Source organism: Sceloporus occidentalis, unplaced genomic scaffold, assembly GCF_023333645.1.
Source record: "Sceloporus occidentalis isolate IW3139 unplaced genomic scaffold, rSceOcc1.0.p SCAF_193, whole genome shotgun sequence".
NCBI classification, from domain to species: Eukaryota; Metazoa; Chordata; class Lepidosauria; order Squamata; family Phrynosomatidae; genus Sceloporus; species Sceloporus occidentalis.
This window is the reverse complement of record NW_028317173.1, coordinates 1,067,242-1,091,832: the sequence shown is the minus strand read 5'-3', so window position 1 is coordinate 1,091,832 and position 24,591 is coordinate 1,067,242. Positions and strand designations below refer to the sequence as shown.

Sequence of the window (24,591 nt, the reverse complement as noted above, 5' to 3'; positions counted from 1 at the left end):
AGGATTATTAATTTGTGAAATACAAGTTAATCGCTCAGTGCTTCTGGATCTGCCAGATATGTTTTTTCAGTGAGCCCCTTAACCCTTTCAGTGGGGGACAAGCAGTGCATTGGCGGTTCAGAATAAGTAACATATTTATTCTCGCTATAATGGCGTAGGCTACCGTAACCCTTTAAGAGTCATGGATAAAAATGGGAAGGGTACCTTAACCCTTTCATCAAGTTTTAAAATGGGGTTGGGTTGTGTGTGTGTGGGGGGGTAACAAAAAGATCAGTAGGTAAGTTTTAAAAAAATAGTATCTTCTATTACTCTGTGTTTCTGGTTTTCATGGCATGGATTAATTACACATGATTTAGAACACATTAATGGTCCAAACCGCTGTTTTTGTGCAGCTGTACATTCATCGCTAGCTGTGGTGATGTCATGTTTTTCCTCCCCTCCTGTACAATAGCTGGAGATTCAGGATTGCGGTCCTGTTTTTTTTTCCCTGTGTATTGTAGCCAAGCGGTATTGATTGGCTTGCATGAATTTGTGAATGGGCATACAAAAAAATGCAGTAAGCTCACCAAAAGCGATCCGTATTGAATAGACGGAACCTTTTTTTTCAATGGGAATGGTTGACGTCTTCGCCAGTAACAATAACAAAAGAAATGAGAGGATCGTGCGTTAGGGGATCCTACCCCAATAACCTCATTAGTGAAAAATATGGTTTAAAAAGCAGCTCATGCGGTATTTACGCTAAGCAGGCAGTGCATCTCAATGGTGGGTAACGAAAGGATGTTTTTTTCTATTTTAGCTGTAATTATGGGGCTATATAACCTGTTGATTCAAACAGAATTGTTCCTCTATAAAGAACAAGTATTAAAATATCACGCCAGGATAAGTGGGATAGCGTGGTTTGCAGTGGAATGTAGTACATTATGTCTCGTGCAGAAACACGAGAATTTGACGGTTGATAAGACCCACTCGGCCCCATTTGGCACTTTTTCTGCTGTAAAGACTCAAACCATAATCAGTTGTTGGTCTCATCTTCAGGAGCCACATGCCTATCCCATGCATGTTTATATTCTCTTGCTGTATTAACCTCTACCACTTCTGTTTGGAGGCTGTTCCACGTATCTACCACCATCTCAGTAAAGTAAAACTTCCTGACATTCTCCCCCTCTAGTTTTCGATTATGATCACTTGTTTTTACAAGCATACTGGGAATATAAAGCGCAGGAGGCAACAGGTCCAAGGGATGCAGTCCCTAGTCGCAATCAGTGGTAACTATAAATGGATAGTATGTGTCTGCAAGAAATCTCTGTACTCCGCAATGGGCTAAGATGAACAAGTGCCTTTAGATTGTAAGCTCCTTTGAGCAGGATCCTCCTCAGCTGTTGTTTCTGTATGTAATGTTATATACTACTTGTTATGTCCTGTCTACCCATTGTACAGCGCTATGGAATATGACGGCGCTATAAAAAAACAATAAATAATAATCAGTGTCTCTGACATGACTTTTAACGTACATTAAAGCACTCATTTGTTTTGTCTTCTACTAATTGTTCTCATTTAAAGTATGATGTTAAATAATTGGTGTTTTTTTATCAATCAACTGCCAAATAACGAATTATAGTTAATTTATTCAGGTTTTTTTTATCATTAATAGAAATAAATATTTGTGTGTGTTTAAGCATGCAGAGTTCTAGCCCCTTTAGTCACGGTGGGACCATGTGTCACTCTTTTTTTCTGGCAAAGGCATTAAGAGGACCGCGGCTTTCTTGGCATCAAAAGGGTTCATGCGCGACTGCAGCTGCCAAGAACGTAATACAGGGATTGCGTTTGCAGCTTCCACCGTTAAAAAAAAAAAGTGTAATGTTTTAAATATTTTCTATCGTCGGGGTTCATGTTGCTTCTTAAAAATAAATCCTTAAAAATGGTAATGAGATCTCTCGAGAGTGGAGACGCAGGCAATCATAGAAGTTAATGTTATTTTTACATATGGCGATGGGAACGTAAAGCTTTTAACCCATATATGTATGATGTTTTATATTAGATTTGACGAAATCTGATCTGTTCGTCTGACCTCGTTAACTATGCATTATGATTTCTGCAATAACGACTGGGATGCAGATTATTTAAAAATAATCTGCATCCCACGCCTCCCACAATATCTCAGGGGACCCCTTACACCAATGGGGGCCCTAAGAAGCTGTTTGATCCGGTTACATGGTAGCCCACCCAACTGTATGTTTGACACAAGCAGGATCATTGCCATACCTGGGAACATCTGGCTACCCGGAGCCCTCCCTCTTAAAGATGGGGGTGGGCGGATCTATCGATGTCAACGGGCGGGTCATCAGCATCAGTGGGCGGGGCTGATAATGTTGTGGGGTGGGGCTAGCCCCAAACACATTTAACTTGTAAGGGGTAGGAGGGGAAATGGGTGGGGAGTGGCGCATGCCTAAACGGGACCATGAGAAGTGGCGATTCACCCGGAGAGTTCACAGGTATGGGCTTTGCACATTGAGGTATAACACTTTATCTGATGATTGCCAGCTCTTGCGAACATTCATATACCTCCCAAGTGTCCCATAGTCCACGGGACAGTCCCAATTTTGAAGCACTTTCCATGCAGCACCACTGTCCCAATTCAGCAGGCAGTGGAAGCCATGGGCCAGTTAGGGAAATCATCTAATCACCCCTGACTATCCCCGACGGACTATCCCCAACGGACTATCCCCAACGGACTATCCCCAACGGAGCTTTGAACTCAATGGATTGTAGCAGCACAGATATCACACGGCCTCCCCATGATGTAGAGAAGCCGTGCGCCAGGATATGATGTCATATCCCGCCGGTCAGCTTCACTACCTCACAAAGTAGGCTCCGCTGGTACTGTTCCACCTAGAGTCTTGCCCTCAGGTATGGTTTCCTGGTTTGAACACCTGAAACGAGGGTATGCCTTCATACTGCCTCTACTGTGCTTGACATGCACCTCCATTGTACTTAATACCTTTATATACAGCGTATGTATACGTGTGATTTTAATTATATTATTTAATTTACATATTCTGCAGAAATATTTCAGGATGATCCATAGCACAGCGATTAGGAGCTCACAACATATGACGTGCGCTACAACTTTAAATGTTTAGACATTACTGTGACTTTAAATAAAGGAATCCCAAAAGAGCAAAATTCTTTACAATCCTCTCTAAGTACAGGCAAGATTAATTCCAGGATAATTTTAGCTTTCTGTTTTTTTGCTTAAAAATCGGGAATATTTATCGCAAACGTGGCAAAATGTATAGTTGCAATTTTCTTTTACGCAGTAAGCATGTAATTTGTTATTTAATCTCATTGTTAGTTGATGAAGGTGCTCCATGTGTACATAAATTATTACATTTACCCTTCTTCTTCTCTAAATGTAGTTTATAGTAAGATTAATCATCACAATGACATAACCAATATTTCGGTGATGTTGGTTGATAGAAAATGACTATGGTGGATGGTAGAAACCAGTTGGATGGCTTTACGCACATACTAGGATTTTTTGGAAATAGTTCTTTTATTGGGTTAGCTTTAACAATAATGCCATCAGTCACTGGAAGATGTGGGCATCGACCCAGTAAACATTGGGTTTTGAGTGTAGTACCGCTTTCAAATTAATGGGCCAAAGTCACCAAATCTCTAGTTATCATACCCTAATCTCAGGGGTGACTTGCTGTGTACTCAGCGCCATAAGTAGAAGTTCTAGGGGAGTTCATCATTCACCTCTTTTGTAATAACATCATGGAATCTGCTGGTGGGTCCAATTTATGAGAAGTGTAAATGTCAACTTGGTCCAAGTCTACCACGAGTTAAGATACTCGCTGAAGCGGTTGAAATACTAGTAGTGTTAACTGGAACTCTTTGGGATCGGACAATATAATTGAGGCCAGAGGGTTTCCACCATAAAAAATGGTGAGTTGGTCCTATATGTGGCTATGCTTGAGACAACTTATATGGGCAGACTATATGGGCCCAATGTTTCTTATTTGGTTTCAAATTCTGTTTCTATGTAACTTGGCTATTTAGTAGACGCAAAAGTAAGTTCTAAAACCATTGTGAATGGGCATGTTGTGAAATGGACCTGTGGTTTGGAGTGATCCCTCAGACGGGTGTATCATGTGCCATATCCAGAGCCTTCGTTCGCGTGTACGGTGTGAATGTCCGTTCGAGCTTGAAGGGTGGCTGGCAGTTTACAAACATGGCAGGAGGAATGAAACCTCCAAGATAAACTGGCATTCTATGTTCCAAACGACTTCCCAATGAAGTCAGCACTCAAAGGAGCCCAACAATCACATTTATATTATCTTTATAGTTCTCTTGCTCACTTTTATTCCATGGATCAACTAAACAAATTATTTTGATTGAAAACCACTTTGACCATCATAAAAAATGATGTAACGGTTCCTTTAAGGCTGTGTTTTAAGCACATCTGATTAGACAGGACCGTGATGGCACGTTCGTTTGACTTGCGTTCCTCTGCTATCGATCTCCATTGATATGTTTCCATTTAATTTGTTTCATTGTTGACAGTGTCTATAATGTAAATCCAATGCGAAGTCGTGTATTCCCACCATATCCAACATGTTTCCATCCTACTGCCAAACCCCCTGCCTTCCCTACTTCCCAGAAACAAAAGAATGTTTGAGAAGAATCTTAGGACTTTCTTTTAATTCTCATGACACATTACCGAGCTTCGGGTTTTGCTTTTTGTCAATCAGATGCTCTTTAATCTTAAGTGCTTTCCGATGAGTTACGCAGCGATCAATCGATTTCTTACTAAAGCCTATATTCTGCGTTTTAAAGGGAATATCAGACAAGATTCCTGGACATTAGAAAAAGTGTTCGGCAGCGAGCGAAAGCCTTTCTGCCTAATTGTCTACAATTAGCCGAGGCTTACTGTTAGACAAAGAGATAAAGGCTGATGTCATTATTTCTTTCTTCCAACTGCTAATAATTGGGTCACGTGATCCATTGTGTGGATATACTCAGATCGAGCCACTAGCTGCTAACAAAATTGCTATATCTGCCCGCTACTTCCTCTGTTATTATTCCTCCCCTGATTAACTGATCCAGCACTACTAACAGCTCAATAAAAATGCAGTTTACTGTCAATTTAGCGCCTGACTGGTTTTTAAGACGGCTTCTAAGAAATGCATGAGAGATTGGAATCTCACGCTGTAACAGTTTTAATGTGATTATTCTCACATATTTTGCCATTACGTCTTGTCTCTCGGTGTTAGATCAGGATTAGAATGCCGACGAATCGTACGGGGAGTTAGAAGACGCAAAGTCTCGTTCTGTGTTTGTACAAAGATGACGTTTCTTCAATAACGCTTGATTTACAATTATAATATATTCTCTTAATATCTGAATCGCTACATTCTTAATGCATATTACCCCATATGTCGCTTATAAACACATCAGGGGGGGGGGATAACATACAATAAGAGCAAATGGTAGGAATCTGTTCCAACTGTTTGGGAGATTTGGGCAGGACTTACCCCACAGAGGGACACTTGGTAGGTATCAGTTCTTTGATGGGTCCATCAACATCTACAGACGTTATGTCTCCATGGGATAGGCATATCGCTATTTTATTGAGGTTTCCCAATGTTCTTTGTCTTTGTTAAAATGTCTGGGATCCAATGTCACTTTTACTTTACTGGGATGGTGGTAGATACGTGGAACCATCTCCCAACAGAAGTGGTAGAGACTTATACAGTGAAGACCAACGAGTGAGTCTGATCTCCCGTCACATTCTATGTTTCTTGAATATAAATATTTATTTAATTAACTTCATAAAGCTTATCTTGTCCGTTGCATATTATTAGCATGACTGTCATAACATTGTTTTTTAATTATTGATCACTTTTTGGCACAAGCAACATTTGGGGCAACATCGTCGTTATAAAACTATAAAAACTTAGACAAGATTTTCAAATATTGGTTAAGTAATGAAGGAGAAAATAATTATTATTTCATGGCTGTCAATTTGGGTAGAAAGTGATACTTTTTAGTAATGGTTCCATTACATTAGTATTTAAGGGGAAGCAATGAAGTCATTTAAAAGAAAATCATTGCATTACTATGCCCAAAAGTGCCCATTAATGGCAAATGCCAGTTAATGAGAAACTTAAAAGCTCTCGTTAAAATACCGGGTGTACACCTAATAATAAGCAAAAACCGGCTATTCCCAATATGCCAACTGCAAGTCTTAATTGAGAAGTTCATAAAAAAAGCCAAATAAACATAAAATTTAGGTAGATACTTTTTAAAAGTTTCCTAAAAGCACCCGGTGAAATTAAGCGTTAATGAAATGTGTAGTAGTGGAACCGACGCAAACTCATTTTAAAAAGTGCTTGTAAAATTAACCCGTAGAAACCTAGAATTTGGCAACATATAAGAACCATTCGGCTCATTGACTTGAATCAGCCCTTGTCTTAGATTCAGGAGCCATATGCTTATCCCATGGATGTTTAAGTTCCCTTACTGTGTTAACCACTACCACTTCTGCTGGGAGGCTATTCCACTTATCTACTCCCGTTAGAATAAAGTAAAGTAAAACAAGCTTTACATAACAAATGCATGGCAGTGAACTAACACACCTTTGAAAATCTCACCTTAATTTTAAGCGGCATTGGAAACCAAGTACATAAACATTACTACCATCACAAAAGGAGAATCTACCCCTTCACCCCGAGATTGGGGCAAAAACCCTGAGGGTTCCCAAGTATGTGCATGGATCATGCTCGAGCCTTGTAATATACACCAAAGCCATGACAGCATTGCTCTTCTGGTACTGAAATTGTTAAAATGACATATTTAAAGATTTTAGATAAATTGAACTGCAAAAGTTACAACCCCCCCCCCATAGCTGCTTAAGGGTTAATCAGAAAAATATGGAGTCTGTAAATCAGCCGCCTGGAAAATAATATAATTTGGAAAATTGCCTGACCTTTAGATATTGTGTGTGTTATAATTAATAAAGTATAGGTGTTTGTCAGTGTCGCGGAACACAGCTCTGGGGTCGGAAGGCAGAAATATGTAAAGGCGCATTAACTCTTTCACTAGTGGAGATACTAGCGATGGTTAAGTCAGGCCTGTCCCTGAAAATATATATTATTTATAAATACATTTACAAATATTTATATGGAGAGAGAGATACGTGGATCTAGGTATGGAGATAATTTAACTCAGGACCACTCAACAGCAACACCTATTCTCTAAAAGTTGAGTTGGCACCAAGTTGATGTTGAGTTTATGGTCAACCATACTAGTCGCGTTGGACATTTTTCATATAGTCCATCATCGCGCAAGTCTTTTAGCTGAGCTGCCGGTCAGGAAAGTGTCGCCTGGCAGTGAGTGAGTCCTAAGTTCTCTGGAGAAGTTGATTTTGATTTTAGAGACTCGGTGTCGGTTAGCAGTTGAGTGATCTTGAGTCGAGTTGACTTGGACTGTTGTTCACTTGGCAGCTGAGTTCTCTACACGAGTTGCTTACACAACCTTCTCATATTTACTGGCGAGCACCAATCAACCTGATCACTCCATTGCTTGCTTTGGTAATCAGACCACCTAAGAAGCATCCATATGGTCATAGCAGCCAATAAAGTTCTACTGGTTGGCCAACGTTAAAGGTTGCCATGATCATAAGATCTTTGTACCAGAATCACTTTCTATGTCCAATGGCCAACATATGTTATCGCCGCTACGTTACGCTGTAGCTTTTGAGAAGAATAACAGGGATACTTGGTCAAACGCTACGGAATGTGCTGACGCTCCATAAATAAAGTGTAATAGAATGTGGAGGCTAATTGTGGCAGAGCCTAGAGTTTTATTATTATTTAAATGTTGTGGCCTGATTCTCTGCCAGGAACAGAAACATTACGCTGATTTATTGAGGTAAGAACTCTTTGAGTTTACTATCACAAGTAATATTCCAATCGTTACACGTTCCTGATGTTTCATTTTCACAGGCGCTTTTCCATTTCTTATGTTCACACAATATTTAATTACAGGGTGAATATCCACTCCGTACTTTGCTGAAATACGTTTTTTTTTTCTATTGCTGGGAAAAAATTTACATTTCTTCTGTTTCTTAGAAAATTAGGTTTTAATCTTAAAAAGAGGATTGTTAACTTTTACACTTCTGTTACCTGTTACCAGTAGTTTCTACAATTGAAGTCAATCTTTAGCTCTAGTATCTAAAAAATAATAGCATTCAAAATCAATAAATGGCTGGAAGGTTCCTTTTAAGTAAGCCCTATTTCATATATATTATATATATATATATATATATATATATATAGTTAGCATCACTCATAATAAGGTAGCTTTCTGTTAACATATCATCCCCTCCAACCTTAATCATTGCCGGAAGCCATGCTATTATGTGCGGGGATCAATACAAATACCATTACTAAATTGCATAACACAAGCGAAAATATTAAGTTTTTTTTTTCCAATTTTAGCTTTTATTTGTATTTTTATTTTTGCTTTTGTTGCTAAAAACCACAAAGCTGTTTCCAGTTGCTAGATTATATTTCTAAGTGTAAAGCAATAACAATTTGTGTATAAACCCTATATAGCATAGTATTTTCTTTCGCAAATTCAGACGAAAGGCACTTTTAGGTTTCCAAAACTGATGTAGAATTACATTTGAAAAACATTTCTATTTCTTTTAAAATGGCTGTGTAACTAGGAGGAATGTAATCTTTAAATGTTATTTTACTTCTACAACAAATTATAAAAATTAAAAAAATATATAATAAAATTAAATAATATTAATATTATTTAAATAATAATAATATTTAAATAATAATAATGTAAAGACCCACAATGCGTTATACACACTAAATTCAGAGAGACATCAATTTTGCCACTAGGTACTTGGGAAATGAATAATTCTCTGAACTGCCCAAAGAGCTTCAAATTTGAGTTCCCAGTAGGGTTAATGGGGAGGTAGTTGGTTATGAAGGCCTGCATTGGAACTCATCATGGCTTCTATTAATTGCATCTACATCTACTTATGGCTGCAGTTATTATTCTTATGAATTCTCTTCATAATTCTTCACTTTGATATAAACATGAGAATTGTATCTCGGAGAAATAACTAAATAAAACAATAGAAAAATGTGAACCCATTTACTAAAGGCAGATCATACCACACGCATAAATACCATGCCACGTACATTACTAGGATACATTATGCTGAAATCAGTTCATAGTAACCATATATTCAAAGTGAAATTGTGTGGTTGTGCAGCTGGAAATGTGTATTGTTATTAGTAACGTATACCCCTTGCCTTCAACCTTGAGTGTCCTGTACATACCCAACATGTCTTGGATGGACTGTGTAATGATAGTCCTTTGGGAAAACATTGGATGTTGTTTCTTATGGCTGATTAATATCTGAAGAGTGACCTGACAAACAGATTGAGTTAAGTCAATTATTGTGGGGAAGTAAGATACTCAACTGTCAGAAGACCATGGACCATTCGGGACGTCTGTCACAGCTGCTCCATTTGTTTTTATTACCTGTTTTTAGATTTATTTCTGACCATTCTTTTTAATGCGTCGGTTCCACGTTTAACTGACTCACTGTCTGACTGATGGTAAAATATTAGAAGCGTGGACCTTGTGGCTACTTTGTATGATGTGCTTTGAAGCTGAGCATATTGTAAGCCTTGGCTCGAAATGTATTTCCAGATATTTCTGATATTATAGCATGTTAAAGTGTCCCTGGTGCAGCGTTATCATTTAAACAGGAATACATACAGTAATCTTTATTTGATGAATTCTCACCATAAGATACACCAAATAGTTATCTGTGTTGGGATTCTTTCAACAGTATCTTCTCATGCAAGAAAGCCCATTGTTCAGTGTATTTCATAGTGAAATTATAACTATGATTTAAAAAAAATCCAATTTAGTATTCTAAACGAAACATACTATTTTGGGTTTGGTTTACACAATGTAAGTAGTAGATCATGGCAGGACTGGGGAAGAAAAGCAGCCCTTGCACCTTAGGGCCATAGTCTAATCGCGCATTGTGCGGCCACTTATATCCAATAGCGCTATGGAATTTGATGGCGCTATATAAAACAATAAATAATAATCTATCAAATATCAGATCTGCCCGCAAGTGACAAGGAAGGTAAGCGGTCCTCATGATCTGGCACTGACCCGCCGGACATTTGCCAAATGGCCAGTCCGTGACAAATCTTTGTTTGCCATAAGGAAACACATCACTCTTACCTTCAAAGTTTCCATTTTCCTGTCTCAGCTGTTTTAATTAAAATAAATAATATTTTGCTGCAGAAATCTGGAAGAGGCGGCACTGCGTTATTATCTGCGTTGACATGAAATTCTGATGAAATTGGGAATTCAGAATTGAAGTTGACCAGTTGAATTGTTACATGAGAATGAAAAGATTTGATTTATTTAACTTTGTGAACTTTGACCTTTGGGATTCCCATAAGGTGTCTTTCTAATTTATAGCTGCTTCTGCCTTGTGCCGGCTACCATGTTAATCGGTTGAACTTTTTAACCTCCTTCAACCATCAAAACCATGAGAAGCAATATTTAAAGGGACAGATATATATTTATTTATTTTTAATATTTTTACCATAATATAATATGAACTTCAGAAATTCCATAGATCAGGCTTGCATTGGTGGTTAAATATTTCTTTAGTCCGTATATTCTATAGGATGTTGTCCAATTCAACCTTTTCTTTCAAAGAAATTTTACACCCAAATAAATCCCTCCAAACCGAAGAACATGCATTTTTCATCTCTCTACCTTATGAACACGTCTACAAAGAGTGCATAGCTATTCCCAAGAGTGCTAAGAAAAGTCGGAATGCAACGCTTAGACCACTTGTGGCCCCACATTTTAGGAGAACCTTAAAATAGGGAATCTTAAAATAAGAATAGAACTTCATTTCGGAATTTTAGTGGACGCTTGGAGATTGTTCGGAGTCCAGAGGGCGAGTACCCAAAGGGTTAAGAGTGAAAAATAAAATTCTTCCTTCCTTGTGACAGCGTTAATGGGAGAACCGTAATGCAGTACTGGCTGCACGGCTCTTAATTAAATTACCCTGAAGAGGTAATCTGTTTTTGATTGCTTGCGGAAACAGTAATCAGTTACAGATCGCGTCTGCTTTGTCTTTGATGTAATATATAACCAATCGGCGTGCGTGGCTGTTGCAGAATCATGCATCAATAGCACTAGTTACAATGTTAAATTGGATATCCTCAGACCCTTATTACCTTATATAAAGTAATGTAATTAAAATGCACATAGCTATTAATCATTTACTTAAATGGTGCCAACTCTTTGCAAATTACAAATTATTTTTCAAAAGTTATGGCGGCAATTATCGTGGTGAATTTATTGAAATGATGGGAACGGGTTTGTGTTTATCAGTGCCTTTAAAAATAGCTATCATGTGTTTCTTGTAGCTCAACTTTTCAATATATATATATATATATATATATATATATATATATATATATATATATATATATTTAATTGCATAGCTGCCAACAGTCCACATTTGGTAAGGACTGTCTCAACAGCAAAGGTCAGCTGATTGACCAATGTCTCAAGCTTCCAGGAGTGCTAGCAAGTTTATGCTTAAATCCAACGCCAGGCTCCGTGAACTGTTTGTGAGCCTAACCAGACCTTATAGAAACCAGCAGCTTATGGAAAGTCCTTATGAACAAAAATGTGGACTAGAGGAAGATCTTGTTTGACTTACAGGCTGAGCGTGACTTAAGTCCAGCCCTAGTATCGTAGGTATAGTGAAGCACTTCCTAAAAAAATAATTCTGATATCTCTAAAGCTGTGAATTCTGGAGACTCTGTATTGGGCTATTGTCCAATAGTTTGGGGTCACTTACCTGTTTTTAATGGAAAACAAGGATATTTCTGTCTGTAACATAATTGCAAAAAGGGTTTTCTAACAATCAGTTAGACTTTTAAATTTAAACTTGGATCAGTGAACACAACGTGCCATTGGAACACAGGAGTGATGGGAGTGATAAAGGGCCATTGGAACACAGGAGTGATGGGAGTGATAAAGGGCCATTTGAACACAGGAGTGATGTGAGTGATAATGGGCCTCTGTACGCCTATGAAGAGATTCTGTTAAAAATCAGCCATTTCCAGCTACAATAGTCATTTATAACATTAACCCCTTCTGTGCTGGATTTCTGATCCATTTCATGTTATTTTATTGGACAAATTTTAGATTTCTCTCAAAAATAAGGACACTTCGACGTGACCCCAAACTTTTGAACGATAGGATGTGTGTGTGTTATATATATATATATATATATATATTTATATATATATATATACACACACTATATGTATAAAGTCATTTGAGCAGATGTTGTTAATGGCTTTGGTGTCTAGTATCCCCACCTGCTGAATGTATGATCTGAAATCCCATAAATGAAATGGGTAAAGTAGCTTTATAATCCGTCGGTAATGCTCCAGTGGAACTTGATCTGGCAGAGTCTAGACACTGTTGTTTAGCCTGTAATGTGAAATGGTATAGGGACTGATTAAAGTGCCATTTGTCTCAGCCTGAGCATTATATACATGCTGTATCAATTGGTTTATTTTAGCTTGTAATACAATACGCTTGTAATAATTGCACAGTGCAAGAGTCGTCCCTACAGCAGTTAAAGTGTTAAAGTATGTGATGCAGAACAACTGGTCCTATAAAACTTAATATCTATCGACTATATAGATCGACTGGTAACAGCTGTGTTTTGTTGCATAATATTAACACCTCGGCCTTATTTTCTATCTGATTAACCCTTTCACCATCATTTTTTTTCTCTCTTCATTTAAATTGTCTATTAAGACTACTTTGGTACTATTGTCATGTATTACATGGGTAAAAGAGATTTGGTTGTTCGGTTCACATGTGGCAGTATAATATGGTGATATATGATAATATAATGGCGAAGGTAGATAAGTCGGAGTCATACATCTGCCGGAGAGCGGCGTTATGAAAGCTGTAGTTACCCTTGGGGCAGTTCTGATGGCTATTTCTAAATCTAAATACCTCCAAAGGGGTAATGATCTTGGAGGAACTGGTATTTGTTGGTACTTACCAAAGAAGTAACCTGAAAGAGCTGATGACATTTTTGTGGATTCATTCCAAACTGAGTAACTATGTAACTTAAATATTGAAAAAGAGTGAACACATTTGGTCTCATGCCAAGCCTATGGAATTTATAAGAACTCCAGAAGCTCAAAGCAGATCTGTGCTTTTATTCTTCCCTCTGCAGATGGAATGACATAAAATTAAGATTAACCATTTTGGTTTTTATAGCAGAACTCATTGGCTACTATTGTATCACATGGTAATTAAGTATTACCTGCAAAACTAATGCTTGAAGTAACAGTCCTAAGAGTAGTGATTCTAATGATGCATTTGGTTACAACAAACTGCTATGTTCAGCAGTATTGGTGGAACAGCACCTTTAACGCACTCCAGAATCTTGAAATGGAATCTGCCATCCAGATACTATCGGGTTAAACTTCCAGTGCCTGATGTTCTGGAACCACAGGTACCCCACAGCTTTTTTTTTAGGAGAAAGCTCAGTCATTTTTCTCCCCAGCTGTGTCTTGTAGCTGAATTGTTTGTCAGCGAGCGGCTACGGTCCGGGTAAATATGATTGTGACGGTAATTGTTGACGTGCCTTTTTTCGCATATTGTCAGAGCCATCCTGGATACAACCGCTTGATCAATATGTTTCCTTCAGAAGATGTTTGCAATTTAATCTGACATTTTTGGAGTTTACCAAAATAGATTGTCCGTGTCTTTCTCAATAGAAACAACGTAAATCGTGGATTTAACTCTCCAGCATCTCCCTTCGCAGCGTGTTCCCAGGTCCAGTGTTCCTCTCCTCCTTTCTTTTTTCCTTTGTTCCTCCTCTTCGGCTTCATGCCGTATGTCCTTGGATTTACAGATAAACATGCCTGAGGGACTTAGTCTTTGACCCTGAATTTCAGGGTTTTAATACATTTCCAGGAGGCATCTTCAGGCTCTCATGGTCACAGAGTCCTCAATGTTCTCAGCTGGTTAGATGTTCTTGAAACCATAGAATCTGGCCATTTTCCTGAAAAAGCCCCTGGTTCAAGGTAGTGATTTCATAATTACATGAGTAGAATTACCTTAAAGAAATACTTTCCTCGCTAAGGAAGATAAAAACAAGAATTCAGAATGATTTTGAAAACACAAACTTAGTTTTATTCAACCAAAAATAAATATAGAAGTTTCCACAATTAGAGGTCTCCACAAATGTAGTCATAGTGGATTAGAGGGTAAAAAATACTATTTATCAAAAGAGAATGAGGAGTTAAATAAAATGACGGATAAGCAGATAAAAGGGGGTGTATAGTTTATGTCTTGAAGATATAAAAAAGAAGAAAAAGCCCATCGGATCTTATCAAATATACTCAAATATAAAAAATAATAATAATAATAATACCCCTCCCAGAAAATTTAGTGAGACCCCTAAATGAGTTCTAATCCAATCTGACTAGACTACCTGTCTACTACAGGACAAACACATTTGTTCCAAATCCTTTAAACTAATTGACACTAATATTGTCACCATCCGAATGAGCCAATTATGTTCCCAAAAATCAATATAAATTAATTTAAAATATGTTTTATTATTTTTGTATTATTATTTTTGAGAATAAGGATTAATATAAACATATTTTAAACATGTCCATCTTGTAGGACCTCCAGGGCTCCTTTATTAGCACATTTTGGATTTTACTCTCTTCCTTTTAACTTTTTACGTCAATGACTTTCGAAAAAGTGGCTGTGAAGAGATGAAAAGTGTCAAGGATTACTTTGTTGTCTGCTTGCTGTCTGGATTTGTTGCTAGTCCTAGAACAGCATTCTGTAACGGCGCCGGGCAGAGACATTGGTTTCAGGTGTTCATGTACGGATCTGAAGATACCTCTTGAGTTTTCTTTCTATAGACTGCAAACTTTTACCACTTTAGGTAATCTGGAAGATCTTGAGATCCTCTCTACAGTCTCCGATCACATTGTCTTTGTGAATGCATTTGCCACATATTTTTTTACATTTTTGGGTGTATTAAACTATGATTGTATGTATTCCTGGTTTTAGAGGCCGTTTTGGAACTTGTTTATTGATGTTTGTGATATTTGCACTCGGGTTAACCCAAAGATGCGCGATCTCTGGTCCGAGATCACTCACTCCTCATGTAAACTATTTGTGCTGAAAGGATCTATGGTTCCTAATGTTCTCAGTGAGCTGTAATAGATCCAAAGTATGCAAACAATGGAAGGGTGTCTAATCCTGGGATTATAAATACAGTTCAGGGTTAGGGCAAACAATTGTCAAAATTGGCCTCCACCCAAATAATAATGTCTTTTTTTAAGGGTCACTGTCCCTACTTGAAAATTAAAGCCGCCCTATGCCTAATCTAACATGTAAGGAGTGTTCACCCTTGTTACCCATATCAACGTACGGTAATTCCTTAATTTGATTCAGGTTTCCAAACGTTCTTTATCAATGCTAAAACTCTGACAATATCTCTGACGGTGTTAGATAAGCGGAGCAGCCTCCAAGCAGAAGTGGTAGCGGTTAATCCAATGAGGTAATGCATGGGACAGGCACATGAGTCCTGAATTTAAGACGAGACCAACGACTCATTAAGGTTTGAGTATTTACAGCAAAACAAAATGGGCAGCCTAGACGGACCGAATGAGTCCTATCTGTCATCCAATTGTTGTTCGAGGAAGGTAGTACACCCTTTCCGTTATTTACTGGAAATGATATTCCCAATTGATATCGGCGGATTACGTATAAAGCTCGTGTGAATGCAAATCCTTTACAAATTGGGCTAAGATTTTAAACCCAAGCCGTCCTCGTTCAGTGTATACTTCGGGAGCCGACTTTCTGCACCTTTATCCAAACTAACACGACTTTAATTGGAAAAGCCATAGAGCTCTCTCCAATTCCATCTTTCCCAGGAGAAATTCCCCTTCGTTACAGATTTCCTAAAAAGGTTTCCTTTAATAAGTACTTAGAAGAAGCTTCGTCATTGACACTAATTGCCATATTGAAGTCAGGTAGCTCAGAATTGGGTTTTTTTTACGACGAGAATACATTGTCTCAAACCCTAGCTAAGCACCAGGTAGAAGGTGCCCTTAAGATTGTGCTAATTAAAGCTACGTTCACTAGGTTTTCTTTCTTTTTTTTCCCGTAGGGTGCGATAAGTATTACAGATTTCCATGCTGAGAGTAGACCGAGAACAGGAAATATAGTGTTTTCCACCTTGGTCCACCCTGTCAATCAAACTCAAATCCAAGAAACGGTGCCAAATTATCAGCATGGGTCATTCCAGCTGCCAAGGGTAGCGTTCACATGAAAAGAGACATAGAAGTATAATATTTAAATAATTCATAGGAGACATTTCGAGCCTATGGAGGGCTTCACCTTCAATTAACTTTGATTTTTGATGCTTCAATTATTCCCAGTGCTGTGAAATCGTTAATAACTGTGTCGGAACGGGACGAGTTCCCGACCTTGAGATGTCGAGATGTCAATCATATTTAACCTTTATCAATAAGTCTTCCTGTCGGTGGGAGACAGGAATTGTTTTAATCTACCGCCTGCCATTTCCATTGTCCAACGGCGATGGGTTTTTGGCTCTGTGGATGCTGTTGTCTTACAACGTTCATTATCGTTAGTTGGAGTTTGAATGGCACAGGCTGATTTTATTTTTATTATTATTTTTTATGTTTGTAGCCAACAAATTCCATAGCACTTCTTACAGTCCATTTATTCAAATGGTCTGACGAAACTAGAACTGACAGACTGAGACAAAACGATCAAGAGACAAGCTTCCAATCTAGAGGTCAGCGATGTAGACCCATCTGTTAAACCTTTTTCGGTCTTGTCTTAGGTCAGGGAGGCCGTATGCCTCTCCCATGCATTTTGAAATTCACTTATGTTATTAACGATGTAACGATACCGTGTAAAGTAGGACCTTTGGTCAGAGACGAATAGAGAGAGCCTAGGAAAGAAGGTTGTTTTGCCTGTAAGGATTACGCTCCCCTTTGGTTGAACCTTTAGTTCAACTCAGAATCAAAGGACAGGCCAGGGGTCAGGACAGGCAGCCAACCAGCGAAGTCAATGAAGGACCAACAAATTATAAAAGCTCCCCCAACGATCACCAAATATGCTCAGTATATGGGCAAGGATGTGCAGCTGGCATCAAAGTTATAAAGACGCCAAAGTGAGAGACACCATTGGTGTCCGTGATGTCACAATGCAAATCCATGCCCTTAAGGATGCCAAGAGATACCACGTCACGTGAGTTTTTACCCTTAGAACTACTCTACTCACCTACCCCACTGTCAGTGAGGCATAACTTCCTTACATTACAGCTGAAAACACATGTTCGATACCCCAGCAGGGTCATCCAGAATCGAGGTGATGGATATTTTTGAAATCCTTTAATGGTACGCTGTTAAAGCCCGGACAGAGCCGCATTATCGCCCTGGTGAGTGGGTGAAGCCAGCCAGTTGCTCTAAGCAGATGAAAGAAATACTAACTATAAAAGCTTTAGTCGGACACAGGAGTTTTGTAATTGATACTTTTTTTTTTTTTCTCTTTTCAAACGGCATATTGAGTTGAACTCTTTCCAAACATCTCGACAGTCTTATTGTGTGCACCGCGAGGATGGGTTACTGAGAATGCTCTAGCAAGTTACTCATTACCAAGCGGTGAGAATGAACATGTGTGCGAAAAAAAAGTTATTAAAAGAAAAACAAAATCAAGAGTATTTTGGTCTAGAATGAAGATTACTGCAGCTTGAAGGACAAGACCTATACTTTGATCTGGAGTTAACCTTCACGCTAGACCAAAATATATATTGCCAATAGGAGGAGGTATTTCCATCAATAGTTCCTTGTTGAGCTTCGTGCCTCTCTGCCATTTTATTTTCCTCCATCTAGACAACCGAGATCTGCCTTGACTTCCATAGTAGCTCCCACTTTGCCCCTTTGAGCCGATGGCTATTAAGTTAAGGTGAGTGGTTGGCCACCAGCCAATTCGGGAACTCCCCCTTAACTCTCATCACCCCCCTCCAACACGGGTGTCTCAATGTGGCCCCCATGAGCCTAGGATGTGCGTTTGGTATTTGTGACCATTTATAAAAAGACTTTCACTGTCGACGTATCGGTGTTCTGCCGTCGCGTTGTATAGTAAACTAACATACATCCGGCGTGTTATTTTACTTGGTAAATATTGATTCACTGAAAGTGGCAGCTTTTCCACACAGCTGCTAATCCGGGCAATTACAGAAAATCTTTGCGTTTTCAAAATGTTTAGGAATGTTTTTTTTTTCATTCACACATCTCGATGAGCCCCTAGGAGGAGTAACAGAGACAAGATTGGTTCTGTAAAAGCTATTGGGGATTGATGACATCACAACTCTCATTATTCTCAGCCAGCCAACATGTAGGCGATCTAATAACGTAGTTTATACAAATTTGTGTCGCTGGCAAGACTTCTGTTGCTCAGTTTTTTTATTTTAACATCAAGTAGATCTTTGGACGTTACAGGGGTTATTTGTGAGAAGCAGCTTCTGTTACAGCATTTCAAAGCGGCATTATCACCATAGCAACCAATGGAATGATTGAACAATTGCATTGGTTGCTATGGTGATAAGACTGCTTTTCCCCCTCGTATGCATGGTATATAAAGAAAAATATTTATAAATAATCTCCTGTTTTAGTAAAGTGTAACACGATTTAACCCTCCTGATTGGATACTTTTATTCATTGATCTGTTTTATTAACTGGCATAAAGTGAAAGGTTTTAGATAAGTGTTATGCAAATCCAGACACAATGTCATTTTCATTTATAAAGTGTACCTGTGCTAACAAAACGTATTTGGAGCGGAATCATTTTGTTTTGTTTGTTTTTATCTTTTTGAATAATTGGAAATAATATGTTTTCATGATTTTTCTTTAGCCTTTTGAGTATATATATATATATATATATATATATATATATATATATATATATATATTATATATCACCTGTCAAATTGTTATGTTACATACTACTTGTTATGTCCTGTTTACCCATTGTACAGCGCTACGGAATTTGATGGGGCCATATAAAACAATAAATAATAATTATATATATATATATATAGGTCTGTGTTGTTGTGACAAGGGCATGCTGTGTCTGTGTACACGCTCCCACAATCCACTGGTTCACGAGCATGATGTCGTGTTTGTGATGGTGCATTTTGTGGGCACGATGTATGGATCAAACAGCGCTCTCTCGGAATGGGTTGCCTGTCATCGTGGGACGACGGGTTCCTGTAACGCATTGTGCCTTTAGTGTGAGCTCTAGAGGAGCGGAGCGTCGGACACGCGCCGTCGTGCTCGATCCGGGCTCGTTGTGGGGAAGGGGCGGCCGGTGATGTCATTCAGATGTCAGTCTCTGCAGCGGACGTGCCGTGCCTAATAATTTACCAGGAGGAGGAGACCACGCAGACTGCAGTGCAGTACACTGCAGCACTAACACAACAAAGGCTACACGGCTCCGCTCACACGCTTTCTTACACGCTTCGTTTTAATCTCCCAGCTCTTTGCTTTATGCCTTGTGTTTGAGCAGATGGGGCGGAATTAGCATTCATTATCATTTCAGTATATTCTAAGTAACGGAATGCAGAGATCATTTTGGTTAATTTCCTTTTCTCTATGTCTTCATGACATGTAGCTGTTATTCTAATTATTTATCGTGTTACACAGCAACATCATTCTGCAGCGCTTTACAATGGGATGTAAATAATAATGGGATGTTTTATATGTTTATATTGGTAGGTAGATAGCTAGCTACATAGATTGATTTATAGGTTATAGGTACTATTTTTAAATATAATTTTAAGAAAATGATTATATATATATATATATATACATGAAAACTATGAAAACATCATGTATTTGTCATATGTTTGACAATTTTGTAAAATATTTTGCCATCTATTCCATTCAGAAGGATTACAATCTCTCTTGTTATGAGTATATAGAGCAGAGAAGTAAGAGTATTCATTGGATTTAGTATTTCTCCTGCTTTAAAGTTGACCAGTCAACTAAACACGTGTTAAACTGATCAATTATTGATCAATTGAGCTTAAAATCCCTACATGTTGTAACATTTTTAAGAGTATTCATTGGGGTATTTATGGAAATCACCCGCAACCTTAAACCTCTGTGCTGAGCTGCGAAACAAGACGCCATCAGAAGAATGCGCCGGGGGAAAGAAAATCTAGAAGCTGTGGCTGCTAAGCACCGACTTCCGTAGTGTAAATGGGTTTGTCCCAATGGGCACATTGAGTGGCAGCCGGCTAGGGAGCCCAATCATTTAGGAAGGTGATCTGCCCCAGTAATGTCGCCCACCAGGACTTGCCACCCTTGGTCCGCTCCAGTTCTCTTCCTTTCCTGAGTTCGAGTTACCAGGTTGCACCTTCTCTTCCCCTCCAGATCTAGAAATCCAGAAGGGGCAAGAGATTCCAAACCTCAATCCTAACGAGTTCCATGACAGACGAGCTGTATAACTAAATCAAGCATTGATCTTTTCTTTTAGTTAGTGCAAAGTCAGTGACCTTTAACTGGTGCACATACAGTGTTTTATCGCCTTCTCTACAGTGAATTCCCACTCCGGAGACTATCGGGGTATATTTTAACTTGTACCATTTCAGAGGAAGAATCTCAATCGACATATAAATCCTAGTCTAGAACCAAAGTACACAGACATGTGTTGAGACTTCATGGGCCTTACAGATGCTATTACCTTTCGTGTCGGTACTAAACGTTAAAAACGCTTAACACCGAGAAAGATATTCAACTAATGATATTATTCTTGTTATCTGATGGCACCAGCATCAACGTGCTACAAGCTATTGGCGGTATTTATATAAGCATTAACTGCTAAGACGTCGCACGTCATTTTCAATATTAACAAATAAACCAGAATAAAAGCCAGGAGGCTACAATGTGTCACAGAAATGATCTGTAATCGGGAATGATACCTGACAGTGAAAGGCTAAGTGGCCAACGTTACAAGCACAGTGTACCGATGAAAGTGTAACACGCTTATATTATGCTTTGTATGGACAAGCTGTAAATGTAACATTATAACTTTATTTTTTTAATTCATTGTAGGGTTTTTTTTTATTTCATCTTATGTCATCTATTACGCAACCTTCATCTAGATCGGGAATCTTGGACACTCGGTCCTAAACAGCCATAAACCTGCCTGAATTGCATTGTTCTAATCAACGTGTAATTAAGAAGTTCTGGGTGAAAATTGTATATTTAGCATTAAATATAGTATGGTTTACAATCATATAAGGCAGCACTGAAGAAAACATATGCTTTATTCTGTATTGCCTCATTAATTAACTTTATCTGTAGATGGCCATTGGCCACCATTGTAGGTAGTCATTTGACGTTTAGATGTGATCCCATGGTCTCAAAATATTTTGGCAAAGTTGGAGTCATTGCTAAGTCCTTTCACAATTGGTCTGTATGGGTTAGACGGTCCCGTTGCACTATTTGGTCTAAGGTCGCCTACCATAAGGCAGTATGATTGAGACTTTGTGTGTTCATGCAGTTCAGACCCGCACAACTCCTGTCCTTAAGGGGCGACAAACAGGTCAGGAAAGTTTAATACCCAAGTGCCCAAGTAGGGATATCCAAACACTGTGACCCTTGAGGACTGGAGTTCTGCACCCCCTGATCGAGTTGGTGGGGATAAGGTATCGATGCTAAAGTACGTGCATAAGCCAAACATACATCTGTCAATAATTTAATATTTAGTTAAAACTAGTATTTTTTTGAAGGAGAACGATACACACAAAGTATGAGGACACCATCTCTGATCCTTAAGAGGTAGATTTAAGACCCGAACTCTAACCTTCTATTAGATCATCTGATCTACAGAACAAAGCCCCCACTTACTTAACCATCATGGTACAGAATGTGTTAATTCCTATATGGTACATGATTTTCTAGACAAATATTCCTCAAAATTATAAGAAAATTACTTGCCATGTAAGTAAATCTAGAATGCTCCGTAACCTGGATACAATACATTTATTTTATTGCATAAAATATTGTATCCCTTACGTAAAAAAATTAAACTAGCCTTTTCTGTGTGTTAAAGATGAGGATCCTATATGTTTCCCTCGTTACCTTTTATTTCAGGTAAATTTCATGAGATCCCCTTCATATTGATTATGTTGCAAAAATGATAATGATGGTAGGTTCACCGTCGCTGATTATGACTTGATGTGAGTTGTTGGCTCGAACAGGTGTTGACTGCCTCCGATGGCACTCTTTTTAATTATGATCGTGTTTCAGGTTTGTTGATCTGTATATATTTTAATATAACGATCACGTTATGAATAAGTGATAAATGTTGCTGTCAATGTTCCGTGCACAAGGAGAGAACCGTTATCTCGTGTTTGACGCTTCTTTTACAACCCTGAAGTACCTAGACATGCTTCAGGCACTTGAAAGCTTTGCTTCGGAGGACTCGTGGAATGAAATGAATTGTTCTTCCCTACTCTGTTTGCTCAGATAACCAGTTTAGAATGTCGATCCTGGAACGCCTGGAGCAGATGGAAAGGAGAATGGCCGAGATGACAGGTTCCCTGCAGCATAAGCAAAGTGTAGGAGGAGGCAACGGCGGCGGGGCCAACAGCAGTGGAAACCAAGCACAAGTAGGTTTAGCAACAATGTGAACAACTAAACATTGATGAAGTTACTGACTCACTTCCAGATGTGCAAGACTGGCCAGGCAGGCAGCTGCCGGTACATGACATTCATTGCTAATCTCTGCGAGTCTAGCTTTCTGCTTCTAATTTTACTCAAGTGCAGGTAGCAAGTACTTAAAAGTGATTACGAAGATTGTGAGGTCGGATCTCGCCAGGTTATTGGTGATAGAACTGAGCTGACGCAGGACATGTAACAGCAAATGTTCTTCTACCCAGGGACTGAAAAGTAGAAGAGGCTTCTCGCAGTCTCTGGGTGCAAGAACGTTTAGAAGATTGTAGCATTTCTTTATGTGATATGTCACAGTTTTTACTTACACGGGAAGATCTACATGGGCATCAAAACAGCTCATGGCTACCAAACCTCGAGCCCTAATTGCAGAAAAAATGAAAAATTGCCACCACTAAAAAGGTAGCTTTTGGCATAGCAACTGGAATCTAGCTGAAGAATACAGTAACGTCAGAATTATGAAGGAGACGTTCCGTCATGGAACCTTCGAATGAAACTTCTGTTATATGAGGATCCTAAAAAACTCCAACTTAGGTTCTTGAGGGTACTGAGAATTTAATTCAACATCGGCTAAAAGGAAAGAATTCATTTGTAACATTATGTTAAAGACATGTTGTCTTATATCCCACGAAGCAGAGGAAATTGGCCCTCCATTGCATGTGATAAACTCTTTAAGTCTCTGTGTTACAAAATAGGTTGTGAAGCAACTGAGCCATCTTAAAGGAACATGTCTGGAACATTGAAGGAAACAATAGAGAATGATTTAATCCTCAATAGAAAATACTGTGTTAGACACAATGCATTAAACTACTCTTTAATGTGCTGCTCCAAGACATTACCCCTTTATCCCAAGGTATTGCCCCTAGGCTACATTTCCAGAAGGCTTTTGGCCATGTATAATTAAACTCCAATGCTTTGTTGAGTGTATCTGCCCGAAGGAAACACTCTTTAGCTTTGTGTTTCTACGTCCTTGCACTTAAGTGATGGTCTTTATATATTTTGTGCCTGGCAGACATAGTAAAGGGGACATTCAGAACCAAATGTTGGAAATTAATAGAGCGCAGTGCGTTATTACTGTGTGTCCGTTTATTGTAGTGTGCCGCTGGACCTGGCTCGATAGGAAGCTGCTTTGAAAGCCGCGTGGTGGTCGTATGTGAAAAGATGATGAGTAGGGCTTGCTGGGCGAAATCCAAGCACCTCATCCACTCAAAGACCTTCCGAGGGATGACTCTGCTGCACCTGGCTGCGGCACAGGGATATGCAACACTTATACAGACCCTCATCAAATGGAGGTAAGGCTTACACTCAAGCCCCCACAATTCATAGTTATCTCATTTGGCATCATTATGGTGTTATTAGATCATTGCAAAAAAAAAAAATGCCATTAAGAGCATTGTTTGGGTAGATGCCCAAAAGCAATATAAAAGAACACCGACAATCGCAGTTTAGAGCTTTCTACTTAGCAAACCTAATAGGAGCCCAACCTTTCCGTACCCTGCCACCGCGGGATTCTTTGCGCTGGTTTCTTTGTATTTCACTAAAATAATTATTTGTCTGGCTTAAAATACAGCCCCCGTATTATCTAATCTTCATCTTCTTTCATATTATTTCTAGATTCTGGAATCACCCATTTAGTGTTACTAGTGTTTACACCCCCCATGGAGAGGTCATCATTCACTAG

General features: G+C 38.7%; 1 protein-coding gene across 1 annotated transcript in view; it reads left to right on the top strand.

The window, feature by feature from the left end:
• CAMTA1 (calmodulin binding transcription activator 1) overlaps positions 1-24,591 on the top strand; it is a 527,355-nt gene that overhangs the window by 465,173 nt on the left and 37,591 nt on the right. The window contains exons 10-11 of the mRNA XM_089502107.1: positions 22,707-22,849; positions 24,006-24,202. Of these exons, the coding sequence (XP_089358233.1) occupies positions 22,707-22,849; positions 24,006-24,202 (340 nt within the window). The remainder of the gene's footprint in view (positions 1-22,706; positions 22,850-24,005; positions 24,203-24,591) is intronic.